At 38.5% G+C, this 19184-nt stretch overlaps 1 protein-coding gene across 2 annotated transcripts; it reads left to right on the top strand.

Annotated features, from left to right (window-relative positions):
• Window positions 1-755: 755 nt before the first annotated feature.
• On the top strand, window positions 756-11943 carry LOC140325539 (uncharacterized). 2 transcript variants are annotated; one of them, XM_072403420.1, is made up of 5 exons: window positions 756-929; window positions 3312-3414; window positions 4005-4150; window positions 5392-5780; window positions 6625-11943. In XM_072403420.1, the coding sequence occupies exons 2-5, from the start codon at window positions 3347-3349 to the stop codon at window positions 6733-6735; spliced, it is 714 nt and encodes a 237-aa protein (XP_072259521.1). In that variant the 5' UTR covers window positions 756-929; window positions 3312-3346; the 3' UTR covers window positions 6736-11943. The 2 variants fall into 2 exon arrangements, with proteins under 2 accessions (XP_072259521.1, XP_072259520.1); XM_072403419.1 differs by having other exon boundaries at window positions 3309-3414.
• Window positions 11944-19184: the final 7241 nt, after the last annotated feature.

Genomic DNA, 19184 nt, shown 5'->3' with positions numbered 1-19184 from the left:
AAATTTGGGGGCAGGCAAATCAGTCCTAAAGGTATAGAAAGTTCTGAACTATTTTGTGTTTTTAAGGGGAGAAATGAAACTTTTCAACATTTACATTTGCTCAAAATATATCGATATCCAGGAGCTTAATAAAACTTTTTAAACAACTTAAAAACCCAGATGATTAAAAACTGAGATGATGTTTGGGATGGAAAAGTTTAACCTTGTACTAAGAAAGAGTACTTGATACATCTGACTCCTCCAGATTGGCCCCACTCAACCAAACCATTTTTTGGGGGGTCAATAGTGAAAAAGCTTCTTAAATGGGTGGCTAGTGGAAATAATTCCCCCCTCAGAAGTGGCTGGGGTATGGACATCTAAAACCATCATTAGTATATAGCGGCAACCTATTATGCAGCGCTGTACAAAGTCCATTGTCATGTCACTCAGGCTGACCCTTCCCCAAAGAGCTTACAATCTAGGAGGTGGGGGAAGTAACACACAATAGTGTGAGTAGTGAGGGTTTAGAGACAGAAGAACTGCATAACACGGAAGTGTTGCTGAGGTGTCTACGTGCGTTAGCAATGATAAAGTAAAGAAATATGTAACAGCAGAGACTGAATCATTGTGTTACGCGTTCCATAGACGGACTGGAAAAACAATGTCTGCTGCCAGGAATGGGTGGTGCTGCTAGGACAGCCTGTAACCTTCCTCCTTCTCATGTGTTTGGGCGGATCACATAGCAGGGTGTGACAGCTCTGCAAGCGCCATCTTGGAATCAGAATTGCAGCAAAGCCAGTAGAAGAAGGAGCTTTGTCTCCAGTACTGGAAGCCAGTGTATTCATAAGTGCTATACCTGTTTGGTTCTGACAGGTATATCACTTATGCATACACTGGTATCATCCTTTACTAACTGACAAGCCCATCTGATGCCTTTTATTCATTTATTGGTAAGTACATTTTTATTTCTCTTTATTTACAAAGCACTCAGAGGCTCAGTTTATTGAGGAAGGGCACTGGGACCTTATGAATATAGCTATGGGATGAGTTTTAGCTTTTAATATATTTTTTAGAATCTATTTATATATATATATATATATATGGCTTTACTGAGTCTGAAATGTTTTTATTGTGTTTTTGAATGTGTTCTTTGAAAGCTCAGGATTATTTTAGTGTTCATGATTTATATAGAACTAGAACAAAATGTATTTGTTACTTTTTATATAACTTTGTAAAAAAAAGTTGAAAGTTTAAACGCCATCTAGTGGCGAGAGAGAGAAGAAACTGCTGCGTTGAGCCTTAGAGGCCATAGAAATGCAATGTAACGTGCGCCCCCTAGAGGTGAGCAGTGGTACTTGTTTGTGTTCCTGGAAGCTGAGTCATATCCCTTGTTTGTTCTATGTGGCATATGGCATGTGATTGGCAGCCATAGATTCTATACTTTCTGTATGCCAAAGCTGTTTTCTCTGTGTGATCAGCTGTTGCTATATTCCAAGATACCCCAGATATGATTTATTTATTTTAGTGTGATTGCATGCAACTTTTTATTGTATTTTAGATGAAATATAATATATATATATATATATTTATATATATATATATATATTTTGTTAAATCTGTGATCATACCAGCTGCTCCAAATTTGCAGATTTGCATGTATGCAAGGTATTGGACTCTGTTAGAGATCCTCGCATACAATCTGTCGCAATAAAAACGGCTTCACTAGAGCGGGCAAATTAGCAAGAGGGACGGAGAATTTTTTTTTTTTTTGCAGAATATGTATTTTTGTTTTTTTATTTCTGTCATCTGTGGCGATCATAATAATTACCCCCCAGTTTTATCAGTCCAGTATGCATTCTGCTAAACAGTACAGAGCCCTGACAAAGAGGGGAATCCTCTGAACCCCTGAAACGTGTTGCCTAATTTTGATAATAAAATTGATTCTGGACTTTATATGTAATTTTTGGCACTTCTGCATACTTAATCCTCGCTTGTTCAATGGTCTGATCTTCAGCACCACCCCCAACCCCCTGGGGCAACTGATTGGGAGTGGTTTTGCACACGACGGCGCGTTAATGCTGTCTTTGGCTGCGTGGTTGATGCAGCCGTGTGCAAATCCTGTTCTCTTATGGATGGGTTTGCAAGCTGCTACAGGGGCCAAATGGGTTTACCCCACGGGTTTCACGGGGCCCTTACTAGTTTAAGTGATCCAGCACTCTGCCCTTTTTTTTCTGATTATTCCCTAACTTTCGCCCAGCTTAAACCAATATCACCAAGGTCAAAAGTCCAAGGATAAAATCCCACAGGAGGTACAAATGTGACCCCAAGGGGTTTAGTCTTAAAAAAATAAGAGGGGGCCCAGTACTATGTAAACGTGCCCACCCCACTACACCCCTGCCTATGTGTCACTCAAGGGGGAAAACTTCCCCCAAGGTGACATCATGAAACCAGAACCCGCCCACTCTCCCATCGCAGGTCTGAGCCAGGTGTGTCCGGAGACCCGCCCACCCACCTGAGCCTGCAATTCTATGTGGGGGGACATGATCCACCGCTCTGGGCAGTGCACCCCCCAGCAGGGTCCTTCTCCTTACATCGCGGATCGGAATTCTTTGGTGCAAAATAAGAGTGGGCACGCATGCCCCACTACACCTCTGGTGACCCCTCACTATCCAAAAGTGACTTGGCTGGGCCTAATACATAATAAGTGATCTATTAACTACTGGGGAAAATTATTTTCTTTATTAAAATAAAAGTGGAGGGAAATGATTTTACTATTTCCGGCCCTCGCCCTGTGCCATTTATTGTACAACGCTACTTAATAAGTTGGCTCTTTATAAATAATGTTTATTAATAATAATAATCAGTGTTCAACCCAGAAATTATTTCAAGCCGGATGGGAAGAAGCTGTAGGTTGGTGGCAGCCACCCAACTATTCAGTAATCGCCCAAACCACTGAAAAATGCCGGGTGGTGCACCTGGCTAAAAGGGGCCGGGGAGAACACTGATAACAATATATTATTGTCAGTGTACAATCTATCAAATGCAGTTCTGTGATCCATCAGTTGTTTTATTGGGCACATTGCTCCCATTACATCCCCCGATATTGAGATTTCCCCCACCAGGATAAATGGTGCCTTGTTTTTTATTTTTCCACTTCCTTTAACACGGTGACAACGCTTTTGGTTCTGCAGTGAAAGCAAAGTTGTCACCCTGTGGGCTGGTTTGTGTTGCAATAATAAGGTAATGTCACATTTGTTGGGCAGTGTTGGACTTTACATGTGTGTGTATATAAAGAATTGCTGGGTTTATAGTGTTTTATGTTTGCACAGAAGGAATTTGCCTGAAGTTCTTCCAGTTTTGAGGATCAATGATGCCTTGCTGTCACATAAAGATTCCCAATACTTCAATGAACTGTCTTCAGTGCTATATACAAGGGTGAGTTTAAAAAATGGGTGCCGACGACCTAACTACACGCCAATTCTGATCTGCTGTTTTGCAGCTTTTCTAAATTGCAGCAACAAGATTTGTTTAAATTTAATAATCACATCAAAGAAAGGGTCATTGATGCAGTTTCTTTACACATTAGAGGGTGATATCTGAGCCTTCTGTATGGAAACACATAGGCACATAGTCGGCATATGTTTGCAATGCAAATTCTTCATTTAGGTGTCAGATTGTAGATCGCCCTACAGGTGAAACCTGGTACTGCAGACTGACATTTTGCAGATCTCTTGTAAATAATTTTTAAAAGCAAGGGAGACCTCTTCCATAGGTTTATATGTGTGCCTAACATGTTTTAAGTATGTGGTTTACCTGTAAAGGTCTCCTTCATGTGGACATGCTGCCGCTGTCATCTCCCGATCACTCATGGCATTTTATAGCATTGCCCTTTGCTCTTCTTCATGCTGCTACATAGCCAGTTTTGCAATTCAGCTTTTTTTTCTATTTAAATATTGGGCCATCACTGTTGTGTGTTTTAGCCGGAGAGTAAAATATATTTAATATCTTTGATTTTTTTATAACAGGAAAAACGGGCATATCATTTCTACTACTGAGCAAAAAGAAAAGAAGATGAAACTGCAAGAGTCCTTACCCAAGATTACTTCCTCGGATCAGAAAACAAATGGTGTACATACTAAGAATGAGCTGGTTCAGCTTTTGGAAAGCAATCGTAAGTTATGGCAGCTTCTGTTTGGAAGGTGGGGTGGGATAGCAAACTTTTTGGTTCCCCCCACAGTCTTATTTGATGCCGGGCAGTCTCACTTTTGCTGTTTCACAGACATAGTGTATATGTAATAAATTGAGAATCCAACCGAAAAAGCCAGAACTATTTCAATCTGGGGGTCGTAGCCCCAAGTTACTGAAGCCATTAAATCAGAATGACTGAGTGTCACCTATGACAGGTTTGCTTTGATCAGACCACATGGCTGGAAATGTCCTAAAAAGTAACCTTATTTACAGACAACCCTAAGTAGACAACCCTTTTATGTAAAGTAAAAATTCTGTTAGTTTGTTTTTTTAAAAGTGCAACACCCTTTTTTTTTAAAAAAAAAAGGGTGCGGCACTGTCCCCTTATTCTCGATTGCAGTGAATGGGAGTGGAAAGCCTCCCGAATACCTACGTCACCCATCCCGGGAGGCTCTTGGGAGCTCCTTCTGCACATATCCGAGCATCTAAGGCATACACAGAAGGAGCCTTTTGTAAAAAGGAAAGTCTAGCACCAAGCTCATCCTAGCCTCATTGTAATGCTGGGGTAATATCCAATAAGGACGTAAGCTTAGACAAGATTAGAGAAGAATTTCAATTTTCAGGTTTCAAAATTACACAACAGTCTTTAATTTCCGAAGAACCAGATGCGTCGTCTCAATGTCCTACTGTCTTCCTCAACTGCATTATGTCTACGGACGTAACAATTTGCCTTTAAGAGCAGATAGATATTGGGTGGGGAATGGTGGAAATAAATCTCTGCCAGGTCTTTACTGCTTTTCCAGACCTCCCACAGGGTTTCTATGCTCACTCTTAGTTCAGTGGTGCTTCAGCTAAACTTCTATTTGTGACCTGATCCTCCTTTAGTGTATAACTAAGGCTGATGGCTTTGCTTTAAATGGAAGTAGTGGGAAAGCGATAACAGCAAGGTCCTAGCTAGAGATCATATCATGACTTACCTACCGAAAGGTTTAGCTGGTGTTTTTTTTACCCTCAAACCACCATACAAACATACAAACCACCACAAAGGTCTGTGTATGCCAAACTCTTATTCTGGATATGTTTGAAAGGTGTCAGACTGAATCATACGGGGGCTTCTTTACCTCTTCAATGTCCTTACTGCCATTTGGTCTCAAAATGTTCTAATTTTAGGTAATGTAACCCTATCATGTACACAGTCATACATTTCTTTTTCTTTACTTGTAGCTGTCAACCTTGCCTTGATATCCGATGCCGTGAAGAAACACAGAGATTCCAAAGTATTTCTACATGACAATGAAGCCTTTAGTGATTTCTACATAAGAGTCTGCGGACTTGAAGGCACAATATACTCGGGTGACACGTATACGCTGGAGAGCTGGGAAGAGCTTTACCTTCCTGAACCAACCAAAATGGAAGTCCTTGGTGTCCTGGAGAACAAAAAAGGAATGGTACCGTTTCCGCAATGGCTAGTTCTTCTGGGACAAGATGGACATGTGTATGGCTATGGAGATGATACACTCCATCTATTAGCCACCAGATTAAAAAATCTTCTGAACGACGGCATTAAGAATACTGGCATATACTATTTGTACCCACATGACATCAGCGATGAGGTATAGTATAAGTCATTTAAAGTGTCTCTCGACTTTCGATAACATGGCCATAGGTTCTTTTTGAATATTTACAGATTCTTAACAGTAAATGAGCTTTTGAGCAAACTCCCACTGACCTCTGTGGCTCCATTTATATCACCACCTGGCAGCTATTGTTTTCCTTTTGCGTTGTTTCTGCAGCTCCCAACGGCTTTTATTACTCCCTGTAACATTGGTTCCAATGATATAATATTCCTAAAGCTTCTGCAAATGGACCTTTATCCCCTTATCCCCCAGAACTCCATCTCACGAGCACTTTCCCCACATATAGGGCCTGATTTATTAAAGCTCTCCAAGACTGGAGAAGATAGACTATGATGGAAGAAATTGGAAGATCCAACAACCCTGGAATGGATTTCTTAAAACCATTTGCTTTTAGATGGCCATGCTGGACCAGATCCATTTCAGATTTTCTGGGTCATCCAGATTCTTCCATGATAGTCTATCTAACCTTGGAAAGCTTTAATAAATCAACTCTAATAGTACATGTGCAGGCTCTTGTAAGTTTTTTGGCTGGGAAATAAATCATTGTCAGCATGCTAAGAGGGGTTGAGGATAGGTAGAGTTAAGCAGGGGAAAATTTAGGCAGGGCATTTCAGCACATTTCAACATTTCAGCACATTTCAACATTTCAGCACAGCAGAAGTAACACATTCAGGCAGCAAGAGGAAAATGGGAGCATAGTGGATTTCTAGTAGAAACATTGTGAACAGAAAATGTGTATATTGTTTAGAAATGTACTAAATATTTTCTTTTTTACACATATACCTAAAGGTGACCGATTACCTGTATTTTCCCCTCACAGGAAGAAGAAGTCCTACAGAAAGATGAAGAGATCCAAAAGATAAGAGAAAGGACCAGGAAATACATTGATCAAAATGCAGAAGAATTTAACGATTTTCTGGATCTTTTTTAATCCTCAAATAGTAACCAGACAAGAACCAGAAAAGATTTTGGTGCATTTTGATATCAAGTATGCAAAATAATTTTGATTAGTTAACTCAGTTAATAATTACCACAATCCAGCCCTACAGGGCCATGCTGTCCCTGTTATAAATGGTTTTTGTGGATTGTCTCACCTATTCCAGGTTTGTTGGTAAAATTTTTATAGAGTTAACTAATCAAAACCTTACTTATTATCTTTAAAAGATAAGTCTTCTAAAATGCTGCATGAGGGAAATATTCCTAGAATTAGGAATAGCTGATGTCTTTTTGCTGCCGTACTTGACTTAATGAAAGAATGTCCAGTATTAATGCACATCTGCCGGATGGTATAGTGTGGATATTGCAATGTCTTGGCATTTAACGGTCAGATGGAAGCAATTTGCTGCACAGTTGCCATCAGTCATGGTCACCCACTTCATATAGGGATGCTGCTCAATGTTTTCCCTCGCATGAGCATGCATTTAAAAGACCAGTAGCACTCTAGTCCGGTTGGCAACTTACAGATCTGAGCCGGTAATGAAAGAACAGGGTCCAATCCAAGCCAAAGTGGTACCAGAAAGCACAGGTTTGGATCTCTCATTCACAGAGCAGATGGCCCTCGTTCATGGTGCAGGAGCAGCCAGAGTAAGTTCAGATCTAGGAGACAAAATGAGCATTGGGCAGGCTGCCTGTTTCAGGAGTGTAATAGCAGGCAAAGGTCAGGAGGAAATGCCCAAAATTAGCCAGAGGCAGACAAAGGGTGAAAACAGTTTCACATAATCTACAGTAAGATGCACCTTAAGCATTTGTAGAAGCAAGGCAGAATTACAAGGTACCATTAATGTGAAACAAAAAGAGACAGAGCTGCAATAGTCTCCCACCCTTATGTTAAAGCCAATGTCACTGGCCAATTGCTCTCCTAAAGCTACCTAAATGAGTTGGTAGCTCAATGGCCCTGTATTCTAAAAGTATCAGGCAGGCCAAATCGATCCAATGTCAGGATCCTTAATAGCAGCCACCATGGTTCTATGCCAAAGCTTCATAAGCTTGGCTGCTGTAACTTGTACAGAGCTGATAAAAAAGCCTTGCAGGGCTTGACTTTCAGAGAAAAAAAACTGTGCAGCAAAGTTCCCTTCTTAGGGATAAATAACAAGAAAAAAATGTTTTGGAAGCCAAATAACAGTGGCCTCTGATTTTTTTTACAGGGAAAGCCTCCAGAAACTCCTGATCTTTAGAACAGTAGTAAAATGGTGTAATGATGTAATTAACACGTGCCTCTGATATTTCAAGAGATTTCAATTTTAGGAGCACTGGTTCCTTGTATGGTTGCAACCTCTAAAACAGACACGGATTGTCTTTAAAATCCTCAGACATCTACAGGGCTGAATACTAATGTTGGCCCCGTGCAAAGTAGGGTTGGTGGAGGGGAAGCTTTGTGGGAATTATTAGCTCTATAGAGGAGGCATAAAGGTAACTGAAATTCACATCATTACTCTGTTCTACATCTGAGGCTAAAGATCAGGATTTTCTAGAGCTTCCTTGTCATAGAAAGCAAATCCAGATGACTTCTTTTTGTATGCATTGCCATCTGCTGATAGGATGTAGACATCATGCTTCACACCACAGAACCAGTGAAACATGATGTCTACATCCCATCAGCAGACTGCAATGAATCCGAAAGCAGATACCTTGGGTCAGTTTTCTAAAAAAAAGTACCAAATCACAATGATGCACTTTGGGCAGTAACCAACCACATTGTAGAAATTGCATCGGTGGGATAAAGATTTATTGTGTCACTGCGGTCTGCAGACCATCCATGACATTTGTATCCTTACTGAACAAAAGGAAAAAAAGAGATATCACTTAACAATAGAATATGGTTTTAGGGCCCGTCTGGGTACTATACATGATTGTAAGAAACGTGACACAGAAATTTCAGTATACAATGCATCCCTGTAATGTGTCTTGAGCTACAGAAAAGGTAGCTGAAATTCACATCATCACAATCTCCTACGCCTGAGGCTGGAGATCAGGATTTTCTAGAGCTGCCCTGTCATAGAAAGCAAATCCAGATGACTTCTTTATACATTGCAGTCTGCTGATAGGATGTAGACATCATGCTTCACACCACAGAACCTGTGAACCATGATGTCTACATCCCATCAGCAGACGGCAATGATTCGGAAAGCAGATACCTTGGAACAGTTTTCTCAGAACGATGCATGATGCACTTTGGGCAGTAACCACGCACATTTGATGAGTAGAAATGGGATCAGTCGGATATAAATTTATTGTTACTGCCGTCTGCAGACCATCCATGCCTTTTGTATCCTTACTGAACAAAAGGAAAAAAAAAAGTGATATCTCTTAAGAAGAAGAAGCACTTACTTTACCTCCAGGAAAGAAAACTCTTTAAGATTGAAGTAGGGCATTGCCAATTCAGAGTCCTTCCATATGCCTACAGGTCTGGAAGGGAATCTCCTAATATTTGCAGAACTTCCAAACAATGGTTCCAAGCAGGGACTCCAACCTAGTTGGAGTTGGAGGTTTGTATATGGGGCCATTAATCATCATCAAGCAAAAGAGTTTTCTGTCCTGGAGTTGTCATTTTAAGGGGTTGTCCACTCCACTTAGTCAATTTCAAAGTGCTTGGATCCAATTCTATGCTAAGATCAGCACTAAAGCAATGACAATTAGCAGTCTTTTCATAGTCACCTACATAAAGTTTGACGAAAAGTAGTGGACAGCTACTTAATTTTTTGCTCTTAAATTTAAAATAAATTGTAAAAAAAAAAAATGTTCTCCAGGAAAAAACCAAGATCTTTCTACTCTCAAAGCTTGAAGAATGACATAAAAGCAGAAATCTATGGTATGAGAGACACTTAGGTCCAGCCTAAGGGTCCCAGGCTCTTAAATCTGCCCAGTGTTAGAAGTTAAGGAGCTGAGTCCTAGTCACAGTCATAAATTTTTCTTTGAAATCTGTGAAAACACAAAACATATTCGCATTATGCCAATGCATAATATGCACACGTCAGCTATTGAAATATACAATGTATGTTCACAAATTTGTTATATTTTCTTGAAAGCGTGAACAGGCACTTTGCAGCCTCCTTTGATGAGTAGAAAGAGTTTGATTGTTTCCTGAAGAACACTATTCATTGAAGCACTTTTACTAGGGGGTCTATTTGTAAAGCAGAGGATCACTGAAACATTCCCTGGTGGAGAATCAACCACTGAAACATATGAGCCCGTTAGATTCTCCACTAGGGAATGTATCGGTGAATGTCAGCTTTAAAAGTAGACCCCCTGGAGTTTTTTCAGTTTCAGACAAAACATTTCTTTCATTCCTTTCTGCTCTTAACCAAAAGAGAAGCCCAGCTTGCATCATCCACTAATTGTGCTATGTGGCCACCATTGCATGCTTCTCTTTTGTGTAATGCAATTCTTCTTCACAAACCTGCCGAGGTTTGTTTTAGCAACCACATCGCATTACACAGAAGAAAACGTAGTAGTTTGAGCAATGATGGTTTTGGATCTGTTTTGCAGCATGTGGCGGTTGCAAGCAGGGAGACCCCAGTGGATATTAGCGGAAAGGTTTGGCCTTCTACTTCCTGTCTGAAAGTGGAAAATCTCTTGTAACTCTGGACAATACTGGTGAAGCACAGGGCAGAGCAAATTTGTAAGCACCTGAAAAGAACCTGCTGTTGAGACATACAATTGACCACTTTAAGGAATCTGAAGTTTTTGTTTACGGATTCTCTTCCTTGCTGCTTTACTAAATAGCTCTTGCTGGAGTTACATATAACATATCAGAATTTGCACAAAACTGTTTACATTAAATACATATCTAAACCCAAGAACAAAATTATCATTTATTTTGCCTGCCAGAAACACAGTCAAGAAACACAAGTCCTAGAATAACAACACTCACTCACTGTACCCAGTGTTCTCCCCCGCCCCTTTTAGCTGGGCGCACCACCCAGCACTTTTCAGTAACCACCCGGCTGTTTTTGGGCTACAATACAGAAGCTGCCACCCACCTGCGGCTTCTAGGTTGGTATTATATGGAAAACTAGCTGTTAACTTTGGATTTGGTTTACAAACCCTTCCCTTTTTATGTCTATGATAAGGGTCTGTAGTCTGTGGGACAGCTGTGAAAGTTGGTTGAGATTCCAGTTTAGTGCACAGGAAAACACAAGGATGGTGGGTTTCTAGCAGGATCACTAATAGAACATGGTGTTGTATAGAAAAAAAAAATAAAACAAAGGTAGCCAACACATCAAATGATTGATAAGCTGCAATATTGATATTTTTGAACTTGGGTTTAAATATTTATACAGATGGTGGTGAAGCCAAATGGTAACTTTGCTAGACGGATGATGCCGCATCGGCAGCCACCCGTCACAACCGCCTCTGAATGCTCTTATTTGTCTAAGGTGCAATGCCACCCATTGAACTAACTGACAATACCTGTACATAGGTCTATCTGAATTTCTAAGAGAGCATCATCTATATATATGTACAGGTAATCATTCAAGTGTAAAATGTAAAATGTATAAAGAATACAGAACAGAAAACTCACTTGTAACATATGGCTTTCTGATAAAAACAAAAATTGTGCATACAAATACTTCTACCTTTTGAATATAAAACCAACAAGTCATATTGAAAAAGCTGCAGTTCTCAATAATGTATGATAAATTAGCATTGAGACATTTTTGCTCAAAGTTATATTGTTCAGCTTCTGTTTTTAATTTTAACAATTGTAAAGAATTTTTAAATCATGATTATTTTCAAAAGAATTATTATTTTCTTTTTGGTGTTATTCATAACATGTGTTGGGAATTTAAAAAGAAAAAAGAAAAAAAAAGTATTATAGATACATCCTACAATATATAAGAAATGTAGATGATATCACTTTTTCTTGATGCTATATTGCTCAGATCTGAATTGTAATGAGTTCATTATCCAGTAACCAATGCTTTGTGAATGTATTTTAATGTACAGATTACGCACCTTGATATGGTGGATTGTATAAAAGGAAACATTGTTTGATATTGACTTCATTGGCAAAAAATGGTGTGCGGTTTGTTTCAGACCAGCAAGTGGCCATTAATTTGCGAAGGTGACTGTAATCTACTTTATACATATTTACATTTGTGCAAATTATTTATTTTTCCATAAAAAAAGTTAAAATAAATGTGTTGTGTTTTTTTTTTTGGTTGAGTTGATCTGGGTGGGATTATTATCCCCAATTAATACATTCTATACATATAATAGGATTATCAATATGATCTGAAGATTACAACTTTAATAATGGAACTTTTTTGGAAATACATTGAGCCTGATTTATCAAAACTCTTTAATAGGAGAAGATAGAACCTGGGTGATCCAGCAAACCTATAATAGATTTCTTAAAATAAATTTGCTATTGGCAAATGTTTTCAATCCTGGACCAGATCCATTTCAGGTCTTTGTTTCACCCAGGTTCTCCCATGATAGTCTGTATTTTCCAGTCTTGGAGAGCTTTAATCAGCCCAATGGTGCCAGAGAAACTGGCAACAATGGCTTGGATCAGGGGTGTCAATCTCAAATACACAATTATTATTATTATAGAGTATTTATATAGTGCCATCATATTACGCAGCGCTGTACAAAGTCCATAGTCATGTCACTAACTGTCCCTAAAAGGAGCTCACAATCTAATGTCCCTACCATAGTCATATGTCATTAATGTAGTCTAAGGTCAATTTAGGGGGAAACCAATTAATCTAACTGCATGTTTTTTGGGATGTGGGAGGAAACCGGAGCACCCAGAGGAAACCCACGCAGACAACCTGCAAACTCCATGCAGATAGTGCCCTGGCTGGGATTCGAACCTAGGACTGCAAAGGCTGGAGTGCTAACCCCTGAGCCACCATGCACAATGGTACAAAATAAAAAATATTGACAAAGTCACAGAGCCAACCGTGAAATTTAAAAAAAAAAAATCTACAATTGAGGAAGTTTTTCCTTCTCATCAGATTACGTTTTGCTTAAATTCAGGAAAAAGCAATGCATAATACTTAGTTTTCTTCAATTTTTAATCAATGAAAATTCAAGCGTGCAAGTCTATGCCTTGCAGTAGCAAAGTAAATTGCATAAACATAAAAACACATAAACAAAAGCACAACAAAAAGCATAAACAAATGAAAACTTTCATTCAGACTCAGTTTGCTAAACTCTGACGCACACTGGTCCACACCAGATACCTGGCATCCCTTCCTGGATACTAGTTCATCAATGTCCATTTTCTTTAGCTATTTTTAGGAGGGGTGGCCCGATGTGAGTGGTAGCTGGTCACTAATGAAGGATTGATGCGCCCACAGAGCATTCTAGGATTTGTAGTATTTAGTGGTGCATGTGCTGTCTACTGGCCAGCTCTAGCAGATATTTGGTATTTGCTCGCGGGCCAAATATAATAACAGTCTGGGCCAGATTTGGCCTGCGGGCCTGAGTTTGACACCCTTGACATAGATTCTAGTAGACACTCATTGGCCTATTTAGAATGCAGACATTCACTGAAACATTCCCTGTTGGAGATTCTTCCAGGTCTATGTGTTTTATTAGAAGTAATTGATCCTCAGGGAATATTTCAGTAAATTGGTTTCTTTATAAGTGGACTCCTAACTGCCCTGATACAAGCGATGAGTAATGAGTCCCTATGTTATACAAACATTCATAGAGCTCATATGTTTTTAAAAATTACATCAACCATGAGGTATAAATTACTCTTATAAATGATCAAACAATCAAAAATTTAGAAGAGTGATGAAGAATTACTGACGCGTTTCACAGGATTACTTTCCCTGCTTCTTCAAAGGACAAGACTTGAGGGAACTGTATGAAGATATTATCATGGGTAAGTATCTGTAATAGTTCAATCGTGTATTAAAAGATACACAAAAAGAGGAAAAATATACTTTTCACCATATCTATGTGTTTTAACAACATTATTACTTCCAGGAAATGGTGAACAGGCATCCAAAGGACACAGAAAATGGTGAGACATGTCTGTAGACATAAGCCCTTATTTATTAAAGCTAGATAGACTATAATGAGTGAACCTGGATGATCCAGCAAACCCAGAATGGATTTCTTAAAAATCATTTGCTATTAGTGGGAAAATGTTTTCAATCCTGGGACAGATTTCAGGTTTGTTGGATGACCCTGGTCCTCCCATGATGGTTTATCTTCTCCAGTCTTCTCAAGACCACTCCAGAAAGCTTTTATATATAAATATATTATATATTATATTAATATTTCTCAATTTAAGATGAATTGACTGACAAATTAATATATGGTCACAAAAAATAAATTATGTAAATTTGTATCCTGATAGTGTTTGCATACTCACCTCTTCCATGCCAAACTCTAGCTGTGACTGCAGAACCAGAATGAGAAATGATTGTTTTTTAATGTCGCAATGGCCATGATACACCGAACCACCGAACTGTGGAAAGTCTATACTTGAGGATCACCATACGGGCTGCAAACAGCAACAAAGTATAATTTAACTTCAAAATACAAAAACAAAAACAATTTCTTTTTAAGAACTCTCTACCCCTGTGCCTAAGTGATGCCTATCAGTGCATTTATTTTTGAACCCCTAAGCCTTAGTGGCACCTTTATACAAGATGTTAGTTGGATGGGTGTACCAAGCACTTGTCGTTTTTAGGACTGTGGAGAAGAAGGAAATATGACCTAAATGATTTTGGTTTGTAGAGGTGTTGGGCAACAAAAACTTCCTTTACCACGTGTACGACCAACACTGGGACAGTTTTTGTTTTTTTGTCATAATTAATATCAGTGCTTATCAACCAGGGTTCTTCCAGAGTTTGCTAGGGGTTCCTTCCAATTTGAACCTCTCAGGTCAGTATAAGTGACACCAATGATCTTTTTGGCTATCTGTAGGGGTGACATTCTTCCCAATGGTCAGCAATGTAAAAGGAATTCATCCCACTGACCTACACACTAATATACTGTGAGCTGTGGATATAATAATTATAGCAGGGAATCCCTGAAGACCTGAACTTTATTTCAGGTTAGAAAGGTTGAGAAACACTGATTTAGACTAGTAGGTGTTCCCTATCTCATTCTAGTTGCATATTATAAACCATTGGAGAGTTCAGGACATTTCAAAGGTTATGTGTTATATGCATCTATCTATTTATATATCTATCTACAATTATCAATGCAAGAAAAAAGCAACAGGTTCACTTTATTGTGGCTTTTATCCAGCAGCACATGCTTCTTTTTACTTTTCTGCCTCTCTATTCCGCTGTTGGAAGCAAAGAGGATAGATTTGGGTGAAAACACCAATCTACCTTTTCACAACAGGCCAACCTAGAGCAGTAACTCATCAAATGGTGGCATCTCTAACATTGGGACACCGGAGGAATGGCCCTCTTTAGGTCTATAGAGAGTTACTGTGCAGGCAGGAAAGGTTTGGAGAAGATATAAAGTTGGAGAATGTAACCACCAATGACATCTTGCTGGGTGAACGCCTTTGTTTGGTCATCGAATAAATAAAAGCTTGCAGTGGCTTAGCATTGATTAATCTGCAACAACAAGCTATGTTCCACAGGCAAGAAAATATACATCAGGTTCAGCCTGTATGCAAAACATACTGAAAAATAGATGGTCCTCTCCTCCTGTATCTCTACCTGTATTAGTCTATCATTTGCAATCCCTATGTACAGCGCTGCATAATATGCATACATGCAATTTTGCATCTGAACTCATATTACTGGCAGCATCCAAAGACACTTCACCTGGCTCCAAGCAATTCCATGATAAAGCCTTATCCAATGGATAGGTTAAATAGTGTTATGGTTTGGTCCCTAAAATTTAAACAATGTACAGGTAGTCCTCGGGTTACATACGAGATAGGGACGGTAGGTTTGTTCTTAAGTTGAATTTGTATGTAAGTCAGAACAGGTACAATTATTTTATTAAATGCAATTAGGACAGATGTTTGTCTCAACATATTATTAGGCAGCGTGGTGTCAGTTACTGTATAAAATCCTCATTGTAAGTTAATCACAAACAAAGCAAAAAAAACATCCTTATTGAGCCTAGACATTCATTAACTTCTGGCACAAGCTGTGCTTTGATATGCAAAAAAAACAACAGCAGAATTTGTCTTGGACATTAAAGAGTTACAAGAGGTTGCAGAAAGAGCTCAGTCCTTAGGATCACCCACAACCTCAACTGTGTTTAGCAAAAGATTTCTTCTGCAAGTCATGCAAACTGCCCCCCCCCCCCCCCCTTCAAACCATTGTTCTGCATGGGAAGGAGCAGGGAAGCCCCGTTCTTATCTAGGAGTGGTACATATGGTGGATGTTCTTAGCCTGCGGACCACCAGTATAAGGTGTTCCCTTTACTGGTTATTTTCCAACCCCAAATCATAGAAAATGAGAAATAGAACAGGCAAGAAATTATTGATATATTCTCAAAATACAATACAAATCAATCAACAAATATGAATATTAATCTCACACAATAAGATAACAGAGTAACGCAAGTTACTGGCCAATAAATTGGTGCTAGACAGTATGCAACTGATAATTATGGTCAATAAGTGGGTCAAAAACAAAAGGTCACAAACATGTGACCGTGTTACCTGATGCGTTTCGCCCAACGTAGGCTTCCCTAGGGGTAATCGCACAACGTAGACCTCACTAAGAATACAAGTGGTACATATAGAGAACTTGCTTCAAAATTATTCACTGCAAGATCATCACAAGGGACAAGGGGACGCTTTTTGCGTCTGGAGGAGAAAAAATGTAATGGATTCTTCTGTAAGGTCTGTGAAAATGTGGAAGCAAATTGAACCAGGTTTTTTTACGTCCTCTGAATCCACTCTGCACATAGGTTTCTATCTGAAATACGCAAGTTTATATAATTACTTTGTGGCTGAATTGGATAATCCAAAAGTGGCTTAATGGACACTTTTGGTTTTTGCCAAAACAGTAAGGGAGAAGAAATCAGGAGAAATTAAATCAATTATTTGATGCTGTCTGTGACCTCTTATATTTTTTTTACATTACATTTATTACATTTTATTTTATTTTATTTTAGGGATAAATTTTCAATTTAAAATACAGAAAAATAAAATAAAAAAAAATTACCATACTCAATAAAGGGAAATGAAAAGTACATCACAAAAGAAAATAACAATCAGGCTATGAAACAAACCATGAGCCGGAATAAAATAGAAAAAAAATACTTTTGTTAATTGCAACAAACCCTTCCACTTACTTTTTTATTTTTTAAATCCATGGAGAAAAAAAGAGAAAAAGAAGAAGAAAACAAAATAAAAGAAAGACTAGAAGAAAAGAAAGAGCATTCTGATTCTGACCAGATGGAAGTCCACCTTGCCTCCCTCTGTAGAGGATCTATATACCCATATCCAGGATGTTCGCTTAAATATTCCATTAGGCGAACATCCTTACGGCCCTTATACAAGACAGAGTGGATAGATTTGAACTGATCTGGGATCCATGGGATTCCTTCTACTCACAATTGCAAGTTTACGGATTAGTTGTGCTCTCCTTGCTCTGGAATACCTTACTAATAATTTGGACTCAATATTTTTCGACTGTAACATCGCTACCTTGGATGAGGACATATACTTTGATTGTTGGGTATCCTGCCCCTGCCAATGTTTATTTGTACTATGTATATTGATCTTATACCTGTATTGCCGTGCTCGTTTATTTTAAAAATATTCAATAATAATAAAAAAATAAAAAATCATAAAAGAAAAGAAAGAAGAGAAGAGAAAAAAGAAGAGGTGAGAGGAAAGAAGAGAAGAAAAGAGACAAGCGAGGAGAAGAAAGGAGAGATAAGAAAAAAATAATTATGAGACAGAACCTCAGAGAAGAAGAGAAAGAGAAGAAAGAAGATAAGAAAAAGACAAAGAGAAGAAAAAAGGAGAGAGAAGAAGACAAGAAAAGAAAGAATAGATGAGAAGATAGGAGGAGAAGAAATGAGAGAGGAAAAAAGACAAGAGAAGAGAAGAAAGAAGAGATAAAGATGAAGAGAAGAGAAGAGAATAAAACAGGAGAAATAACATCAGAGAAGAAAAGAGAGTGAGAGAAAAAAGACGAGAAGAAAGATATAGAGGAAATAAGAGAAGTGAAGAAAAGAAGAGAAGAAAGTACACAAGGGATGAGAAGAAAAAAGAGATAAAAAGAGAAAAAAATATGAGACAGAACATCAGAAAAAAGAGAAGATAATTTGAAAAAAAAGAGGAGAAAAAAGAGAAGAAATAAGAGAACAAAATAGAAATGCAAGGAGAAAAAAGGATAGATAGAAGAGACAGAACATCAGAGAAGAAGAAAGAAGAAAAGAAAAAAAGAGGAGAAGAGAAGAAAGAAATAAGTGATCAAGAGAAGATAGGAAGAGAAGAAAGAAAAGAAGTGAAGAAGAGAAGAAAAGAGAAAAAGAGAATGGAAGAGAAGAAGCATTATACATCTCTCTCCTCTCCAATCCAATCTCTTCCAATCCCCCCTCAGAGTGCACACACACGCCACCTATTGTCCGCAGATATATAACCGACCCGCCACATCATCAGTTTCGTTTAACAAGAAACGAAACTTTTCTTTTTCTGCATTAGTCCGGCCTACAAGTGACACATACAAGTCACTGCCTTATTTTCATATATAGAATCACCCTTAACTCCTTCATATCCTGAAGTCTTTGATGTAGCCAGACCAAATTAAGCAGTATGATTATGTTTTAGGAAACGGGATTATGACAACATTACGTAATACATTTATTTTTATACTAATATATATTATATGACATATTGGACCTTTATTTACTTCATTATTTAATACTTTAACAAAATGGAAACCAATGTATTTGTTTTAAAGTTTAAATTGTTGTTTTAATACACTGTTTTTAGTACAGTGCTGCCTCAGCTGTCACTGCACCCTTCACTATAGGAGCCAAAGTGACAGCTGAAGCCAAGAGCTTTGCAAACAAATCCATTGGATTGGAAAAGTGTGGATGGAGATGGTTGGAGCATGGAGCACCATATACTTTACTAAAGTAGTGATAATTCTTCCATTGGTTATATAAACGCCTACCAACTGTCCTGTTCTACAATAGCCTTGGCACTTTACAGCGAAATAAAGGAGGGAACCAGTGGGTTTGGTGCTGGACATGGCAGTGGTCCAGGATTGCAATGTCACTGACCTCTACATTACATAGGGGTAGAAAAACTTTCATTCTTACACTCCAGTGGCCAAAGGGCTTGAATACTATCCTTTGGCCAAAGTACAGGTTCTCTTTACCTTGCTGAAGATTTAGGAGTAGCACCATTATATTTTTCCTTGACAGCAATGGTATTATGTTTGTGTTTAACAAGCCTGGAAGGGGATTTTTCCATCA

The sequence above is a fragment of the Pyxicephalus adspersus genome, chromosome 3 (genome assembly GCF_032062135.1).
Source record: "Pyxicephalus adspersus chromosome 3, UCB_Pads_2.0, whole genome shotgun sequence".
Lineage (NCBI taxonomy): Eukaryota > Metazoa > Chordata > Amphibia > Anura > Pyxicephalidae > Pyxicephalus > Pyxicephalus adspersus.
This window is presented reverse-complemented; position numbering and strand designations above follow the sequence as displayed.